General features: G+C 49.6%; 1 protein-coding gene across 1 annotated transcript; it reads left to right on the forward strand.

Moving 5' to 3' along the window:
• Window positions 1–16: 16 nt before the first annotated feature.
• Window positions 17–9,128, forward strand: LOC149851626 (C-type lectin domain family 4 member A-like; the record flags this gene model as incomplete). Its single annotated transcript, XM_090030542.1, has 6 exons — window positions 17–781; window positions 3,352–3,468; window positions 6,598–6,690; window positions 7,836–7,990; window positions 8,194–8,330; window positions 9,101–9,128. Coding segments are annotated over exons 1-6 (597 nt in total), but the record flags the coding sequence as incomplete, so codon positions are not given.
• Between the last annotated feature and the right edge of the window lie 6 nt (window positions 9,129–9,134).

Here is a 9,134-nt window from a genome sequence, read left to right on the forward strand (position 1 = left end):
GGGAAAGCGCCAGAGTTGCTCCTGCCCGACTCCATCTGGGCTACGCAGAGCGCCAGGCTCAACTGGGGACAGCAATGGCAGTGGTGGGTAGGTTTTCCCTTCCTCAACCTGTTCCCAGGGTAATGGGGAACATCCAGGGGGACCAGATGGAGAAGGGGAACCCACTGACGGCCGCTGTCCCGAGCTGAGCCACAGTCCAACCCCTGTCCAGCCTGGCTGGAGTGGGATAGGAGCAGCTCTGGAGTTCCCCTACTTCTGGATCAGCCACGGACAGTAGAGACAGCAGCAGGCACAGGTGGGGGAGCAGGAGACTGGAAGAGGAGGAAAGGGGAGCTGCTGCTGAGCACAGAGGGGAAGAGAGTGTCATGGGAGAGCTATTTCCTGATTTGGGGATTTTAACAAGTCCCCAGCTGCTGCACATATGACATGGTCTGAAAGCAGGGTGTGATTGCACCCCCTCTGGATCTGCCCCCATTAGGTTGTATTTTCATGGGGAAGAAGGACAGCCACTTCCTCCTCAGCTGGTTAGTTCCTGTTCCTCTTCCTCTCCTTGCAGTTTCTGTAAAGCTGAGGCTGGTTTCTCAGGGTTTTCAGCTCCCAGTGGGGTCTGCTCGGAAGGACTCTATCAGTGGCCGTGGTCACCCCGGCTCCAGGGAGTGGAGTGGTCTCCCCTGAATGTGACAGGACTGTAAGGGATCTGCAGACAGTCTCTGAATGGCGTCCGAGATCACCTACGCGGAGGTCAAGTTCAAGGACCCATTACCCTCTGCAGAGGCCAAAGGTAAATACCCAATGTGGGGATGGGGCCAATGGGTCTGGGGAATGGGCTGTGGAACCGTCTATGTTGAGTGCTCACAGTCCAGCCTGGCTCTGAGAAACAATCGGCACAGGTGAGCTTATTCCCAAGAGAAGTTGATCAGAGGAATTTCTGGGATAGAGGGAATCGGGAATGTGCCTCCTTGCAGGGCCTTTGCAGCCCCACACTTCTGTCTGTCCGTGAGATCTGAAGGAAAGGATCAAGGAGGGAAGTCTTGAGGAGACATGGATTGAGGGATCTGGAGCAGTTCAGGGATCTCCACGGAGCAACCAAGAAGGGCTAAGAGGTACCGTGGGAGGTGTTACTAGTGACACATGCAGGGATTGGGACAGAAAAATAGGTCTAAAGAGTAAGTGGGCCAGCCAGGGGGAAGACGTGGCCAGGATGAGCTTTGTGCTGTCTGTGGTGCAGGTGAAGGCGAGCCGCCACATTCCCTGAAAGAGGGCTAGGGCCTGGTAAATGTGGTGCTGTTTGAGATGGGAGCAGGGAGGATATCAGGAGCCCTGATCAAATGTCCATTCTAGTGTGAAGGGAGGGCTGGGGTGACTTCCTATCCACTGCTGGACAAGCTGATTTCTCAGCACACCGCTGGATCAGGCGCCTAGAAACCATAATGGGGTTACACAAGAAGAGAGAGAGCGAAATGAGAATAGGAGTGATTTTCGGACAACCTTGACTTCACCCTTGAAGCTGACTACAGGGGACTGGAATCAGGCGCTTGAAAGCTTATCTTGGAAAGAGGTCTCCTGAATGGCTCTGGAGTGTGGAGGTGCAGACAGCTCCCCGTGCTGTCAGCTATAGCACCCCGGGGCGGTGACTGTCATTGCTGCTCAGCAGAGAGAGGCACAGCCCAATGGAAAATGAAACCCGCAGCTCTTTCTGAATGTTTGTTTCACCCCAATCCAAACTTGCATTACAATACTTTAACACACAAAAACCTGTAGACAGTCTGGGAAGATGCCACTACAATGGCCGTATGTTGGAGGAGTAACACCCACCCATTCCCAGCACAGCATGTTCCCAGGCCCGGGACTGGCAATGCCCTGCCTGAGTTCTGGCTGCTGCTGGTGAATTACTGAGGCTGGAACCAGACATTGCCATTATGCCACAATAAAAAAAATGTATGGCAGCATGAAGGCCAAGCAGACAAACATCTGTGTCCCTTGTTGCCTCAGAAACGCCTAAAATTTGTGGCTGAGACAGGTGGTTACTTGGGCTGTGTGAAGCTTCAATCCCTGATTTGATTTGTTGAAGATTCGGCCCGATTCAGTGGCCAAATCTCTGAATCCAAATTGAATCAGAGGACCCTTTAGTCTCTCTGAATCAAATCAGAACCCTCAAAATCAATTTGGAGAAATCCAGAAAGATCTTGTGATTTGGACATAGACACAGCTTTAAATGTTTTTTCTAAAAATCTCTAGGTAGCAGGCAGCTTGTGAATGCTGTGATACTGGGGCGCATGGAGCGTCCCAGGGGATCATGGGGGGCTCCCCAATGTGCTCAGCAGCAGACCCAGAAGTGAACCAGATGCATTTCTGGTCCACCTGCAGGTTTGCAGCTGAACATGTGGAGGGCCGCCCCCCTGTGGGATGCTCCACCCACCCCAGCATTGCAGCATTTACAAACCACGCTGGTAACCTCGAGGCATGTAGAAAAAATATTTAAAGCTGTGTCTATGTCCAAATCATTGATTCTTTGAATCAGCATCGAATCTTCAGATTCGGGTTTGGCCAAATTGAATCAGGGACAGTGATCTGAATCAACAAATTGAATCACTGTCCCTGATTTGGGCTGAATCTGAATCCAAATCAACTAGAGCCCGCTTTGCACACCCCTAGTGGTTGCTTTATTACAGCAGACATCTGTTTGCTTTATGGCAGAAAAATGTGGGCAACCAAGAACTTGCCTCTTCCTTCCCCTCAGTGTTCTTCTTGTTGGTGCCCTGCTTATGCTACCTGTAGTACACAGCGGGCATGTCTACATGTTCATTAATGCACTGTAATTACAGTACATTACTTAATGCATCATAATTGATGTTACTGCTCATTAGTGCAGATTAATGCTTTTTAAGTGACATTAATGGGCGTTAGACTAAATCTACTGCACATTAGCTCATTTACACAGATTTTGCCAGCTGCATTAATGTGCAGTAGAATTAGTCTAATGTGCATTAAACGTCTCATGTAGACGCACTCATTGTGTTCTATCAGGTGAAGGAGAAAAGCAGACTAGAAGAAATCAAAAGTTCTCCCTGTCTCTGCATCAAGGTCATTGTGGAGCGTGGTGGTTCTGGGCTCTGCCCAGGGAAAAGGGGGCTCTCTCAGACCCTTCAAACTCTGGCTGTTTGCTAGCTGGAATAGTAATGTTTGACTGAGAACTTGACCATGCCCTGAGGCTGTCTTTGAGCTTGCTGCAGCTCCTGGATAAGGTCTGGTATTGTGGGTGGTCAGGAGGATTTTCCGTCTGCGGCACATCCCAAGCAGACTGGAATTTTCTAATGAGAACTGATGGTTTGGGGATTTCTTCACCCTTAGCACTGAAAGAGAAGAGCCCACCTCAACATGAACCCTGCAAACCACCCCAGTGGCTCCCATGGTTGATCTCGGGTCTGTTGCTGTTGCTGTGTGTTGTTCTCCTTGTTGCCTTCTTTGGTAAGTAAACCCAGGTGAATTATCCAGTGAGGGAGGGGAAGTGTTTGGGAAGGACACTTAAAGGCAAACAGCTGAGAACTGAGTGCATAAAACTGAACCAAGAGGGAAATCACATGCTGGACAGAAAAAAACCTATCGTGGCTGGAGCAGGCTGTCAAACAAGGAAGGGCAGGCCAGGAGTCTGGGCCTGGAGAAAGGACAGGAGAGCACTGTGTCAAGAAGAATGCCTCACACTTTCTAGTGTGTTAAGAGATGCGCAGTGCGACTTTGTAAAGCTTCTGTGCTACAGCTTGGGTCAGTTCTGTATAGCTCAGGCAAGCACCTGCCCTCCAGCGCATGTTAAGTGCACTGACCCAGTTACTGCCAACCAAGGCCAGCTGACCCCCGCCCCTTCCCTCTGATTGCTTCTGGAGCTACATTTAAGGACCTCCTCCAGCACCTGAGCCTTGCCGCATAACACACTGGTCTCCAGTGTCTGAACAACACCTATCCCAGTGACTTCTTTGGCTTCCCTGGTTCCTGACCCTGCCTTTGGTTAGCTCCTGGATTTCAGCTTTTGGATTCTCCCTGCAGATCTGTTTCCTGACTCCTGTCCCTGGATTGATTTACTTTAGGACTTTGTCCTATGGATTATCCTTTGGTGGGCACATGCATTTAATGCAGAGAAATAAACTCTGGACCTTATTGCCCTGGAGTTTATTGCTCCTGGGTGTGCCATTTGAACATGCACCCTGGATCATAGCACACTGAGCTGGCTTGGAGCAGCCTGGGCTGGCAGCAGGTCCAGGGGGTCAGCCTGCCTGTCTGGAGCTGATCCCCACTAATTCAACATGCTGCAGAGGGGCTGACTGGGGCACAAGGGTGCTCCTGTGCAGGGCTAGCCAGAAGGCAGTCCCTGCACTAAAACACCCTCGTGTCCCAGCCAGCTGGGGCATTGTGTACTCGTGCTGGTGTGGAGTAAAAAACGCAGCAGCAGGATAGTACTTGTATTTACAAGTACTATCATGCTGCAGAGTTAATTAGTTTACTCCAGCCTAAAAGGGGCATATGTGTAGACCTGCAACGTTTACTGTGGAGGTAGCTTGTCTACTCTGCAGTATACATCTTATGTAGACATGCCGGTAACTAGGTTTCTGATTCCTGGCTCCTGATCCTGGCTTGGCATTTTGGCTCCTGACTTGTGGCTTCTGACCCTTACCCCTGAAACCCCCAGCTCCATGACTGGCTTTATTCACTAGGCTGCCTGGCCTGGTGGACCATGACAGACATAGAGAAAGTCTTCTTGGAAACAGAGCGTGTTGAGGAATTGTGGCTTCCCAGGAGGAGGTTTGTGGTGTGACAGAATAGGAACAACGTTAGTCACAAAACCCTTGCAAAAGTAGTAGTAAGTCAGCTACCTTTTACCGTAAGGAGTTCTTTCTGTAAGTTTCTATACATAATAAAAAATCACTTGCGCAGCACAATTCTCATCAAGCTACAACACACTGGTCCACCCTGACTTACACACTCCCCTATAATGCTAACATCAATGTTTTATTTCAAGACATGCATCATGCCTGCAGTATTATGCTCTGGTGCAGTTACACACCTGGTTGTAAGTAGTTTGCTTCATCAGGCTGGATCTGTCCAGAGGTGGAAAGAAAGCTTGTTGTAGATCCGAAGGCCAGAAGAGATCATTGCATCACTTGGGGCTGGCCTCCCACACCACAGAGACCCAAAAGTCTCACCCAGTTTCTTGTGCCTGGGTAGGGCACTTGGTTTGGCAAAGCAGCTCTAATATTCCTTCATCCTATGCACCTACAGTCACCCATACTGCAGATGTGTTCTTCTTTGTCCCGAGCTGTTTGATCTTTCCATTCTGCTGCATTAAAACACATTTAGTTGGAATGGGCCCAGGTTACCAAAGACTGCACCATCGTTTATCCTCCTCCACATCCACCATTTTGCCCCTTGTTGTATATTTCCACATGTTCCATTTGTCATGTGTTGCTTTTTCATTTCAAGTGGCATAAATAAGGATGTGTTTTTTGTTAATGGTTACCTCTTTCTTAACTATAGACAAATGGCTCTTTGGCCACTTAGTAAACACCCGCAGCTTCCATTCACACGGTCCTGTCTGCATTTTTTCTCTTTGGCAAAGGTTGCTTAGTTTTGGGAAATTGGTTCTCTGGAAACAAGAGGTGTAGATGTGACTGGCTGCAACCATCCTTTCTTCCTGGTAATGAATAGAGAAAAGTTGTCATCATTGTTCCTTACAGAACCTGCTGTTTCCTAGGCTAGGGCTCACTTCCTCTTTATGCATCACAATGAGCTTTGTAATACAGCCAGTCCAGGGTGAACATAGTACCTCTGTTTCCAGAAATCCCCATGCATAGTTTCTAGAAAATCAAAGAATGTCTTATTACCAATTAAACGGGACCTCTAGAACATGACTCCCAAACTGAAATCTTCCTAACACCACTGTTCTTCTCTCCCCAGACTCAATCAGGGGCCAAAGGCCCTGTTCTTTTGGTCAGATTTGATAGTCTAAATTCCTTAGGTTTGGAGGGTAGCCAGGAAGGCATTAAACTAACACCAACTGACCCTATCTGTGCTCCCTGCCTCAGCTAAGTGAAGTAGCATGGTGCTTCATGTGCATGAAACATTCTTTGCCTCTAAGGTTTCAGTAACCTTAGTAGCAAGTGAAGGTGCCTGTACCAGGAGAGTGATCCTGCCAACCATTACCCACCTTCTTCTTGCTAGACAGACTGTGACTTGTGCAGTCAACTTTCCAGTTGGGCAAATCACTCCAGCAGGTTCGTCATATCAATTACATCACTATTCTTATCAGCAGATGAGGATTGCTGGTCCCTCTTGCTCTCTACCTAGACTTCCGAGGTGAGTATGGAGTAACAAATGAGATGACATCACCGCTTCATGTCTTTGCCAGCTGGGTTCATTATGATCATGACAAGTTGTACATGAGCTGTTGCATATTTAGTGCTTGTGTCCTATACCTAATAAAGGAGCTACAATGCTGGGTCAGTTTCTGGTCACAGTATGTAGGACAATTTGGTTTGGCTGCAGGGAAGGAGAAGGGGTGGGGGAAAAGAAAAATTGACTCACTCCTCTTTCCTTCTCCTTTTCCAGTGGTTCCCCATCAGCAGAACTGTGGAGAGCACAAGACCTTACCTCAGAATAGCTCTGAGTGGCTCTGTGTCTCACGGGCAGCTGAAGGAAAAGGTCAGTGACACTGTAGGAGAGGGGAATTACCCCAGCATCAGAAGCAAGGCTGAGACCTGTTGCACACCCAGAGTCAGACTGACAGCAAACAGCTATAGGGGCTGCAGAGGCAATGTTGTGAGATGGATAAAAAAGGAGGTTTCTGACTCAGAGAAGGCCAAGAGAGGAGTAATGATGTCACCTGTTGGGCAAAGGGAGTTGTAAAGAAAGAAGAGGGTGAGGAGTCAGTGTGGAGTGGGCAGACACAGGGAATCAGAGGGACCCTGTGCACTTCAGTCTTCAGGTTGAGGAGGAGGAAATGGTCCCTGATACTAAGGTCCATTAGATTACTGATGAGCCTGTCCAGAGGAAGTGGTGAAACCACATTAACTGAGTCCTGTTGCCTGTGGGTGCATCTACATGTGCATATCAGTGTGCAGCAATAAACTCCAGTGCATATTGTGCCAGAGTGTATTGCTCCCAGGAGCTGTGTGTACATGTTCACCCATGCTTGCAGCATATTGAGCTTGGTCAGAGCAGCCCCATCTGGCACGGGACCCAGTGGGGTCAGCCTGTCTGCCCGGGGCTGCTCCGACCTGGCTCACCATGCTGCAGATGGACTGGCCGAGGCATGAGGGTGCTCCAGTGCAGGGCTAGCTAGCAGGCAACCCTTGCACTGAAGCACCCTTATGCCCCAGCCAGCCCCAACAGCAGCTACACGTGTTGCTGCGCATGAAAAAACTCTGCAGCAGGATAGTACTTGTATTTACAAATGCTAACCTGGGGTGGAATTGATTAGTTTGCTGCAGCCTAACAGGGGCACGTGTGTAGATGCCAAGATGTTTACTGCAGAGCTAATTAGGCAACTGCAGTAAACATCTTGCGTAGATGCGCACCTTGTCTACAGAAGGATTTGAAAGTGTGTGGCATTAGCATGGCAACTAACGTTTGTCAGTCTGCGCTAGGATTATTGACCATGTTGGAGAACAGCATCTAACAGCAGCACATCCCGCGTTCTACTTCTACTCTGCCCCGTAGCAGACTTAGAATAGATGGGAGTAACAACCCAGTATTGTCAAGAGGGAAGGAAGACGAGGAAGCCCAGCAGGGATTTGCTACATATACTGGTGAGCACTCATGCTCTTTTTCTTTCTTCCCCTTCCCAGAGCGGGTCTGGATATGCTGTCCCAAGGGCTGGACACCCTTTCGCACCAGCTGCTACTACTTTTCCCATGATACTGCCGGGCCTTGGGATGACAGTGAGAAGAACTGCATGGGGATGGGCTCCCACCTAGTGGTGGTTGACACGGAAGCTGAGCAGGTAACTTGTGCCCATTGCAGGGAGAGCCTTTACCCCCCCACTCCCCGCACACACACTTGCTTTGACATCAGGGTTCGGAGAAGCCTCCATGTTCTTTTAGTGAGGGGCTCCCTCACTCCAGCACTCCCATCCTTCAGGGACGCTACCTCATGCTGTCTGATCAGCCCCTGCAGTTGGTGAGATTGCATTTTGTTTTTTTCCAGGATTTTCTGTTCAACTGGGTGAAAGGAAGATTTCCAGATCGGAAAGAAATGCGTGACTACTGCCTTGGTCTGAATTCTCAGGAAGTGGAAGGCCAGTGGTGCTGGGTAGATGGGACACTGTATAATAAGAGTGCAGCGTGAGTAACCCCCGGGGATGGCACTGTTACCACCTCCCCCTGAGCCCCACAATGCTGTACACGGGGTAATGCACAAGTGTGTTTGCAAAGGTGGGTAAGGGGAAGGAGAGAGAAGTGGTGCAGGAAGCGTGCAATGTTCCCTCTTGAGCTAGATGTTTGCAGGTCCGGCAAAGAGCGACAGTGCTGGGGAATATGATCAGATGCCACAAATCCATTTCAGGGAACAGCACAGAGGGGAGCAGGGGAATATCTTCTGGTGCCTCACACACTGCAATCCTCCCCACTCCTTCCTCGCCAGCCCCAGCACCTTCCCCAGGGATAAGGTAACCCTATGGGACAATGTAAAATCTGGGACACTGGCCCCTGGCTCCCCACCTCAGTGGCACTGCTGTAGGCACAGACAGGGCTGGGGTGTCATGGTGGAGCTCTGGCATTACAATCCAGGCAACTAAGGTAGTCAATAGCCCATTACTGACCCATTATGTTTTACCTCATAGTTGTTAATGATCATCTCTTCTTTCTAATGGTCATTCTAGTAATCCAACAAACCTATTTTAGGGCAATCCTGCTTTCTGCTAGGGCATCCTACTTTGCAGTTCCTGCTGCTCTGCCTCCCCACCCTGTGCCCAGGATGTTCATTTTAATTTCCAGCAGCTGGCCAGGACTGGCCTCCTAAAACTGGGCCAGTCCCAGCCAAAGCGGGACGTATAGTCAGCCTACCCAGGGATCCATCTAACAACGAGCTCCTGACACTGGGGTGTCTCCTGCAGGTTCTGGCTACCTGAGGAACCTAATTATCTCACC

This window comes from Crocodylus siamensis, unplaced genomic scaffold, assembly GCF_052110815.1.
Source record: "Crocodylus siamensis isolate JL-2025a unplaced genomic scaffold, ASM5211081v1 HiC_scaffold_651, whole genome shotgun sequence".
Classification (NCBI taxonomy): Eukaryota; Metazoa; Chordata; order Crocodylia; family Crocodylidae; genus Crocodylus; species Crocodylus siamensis.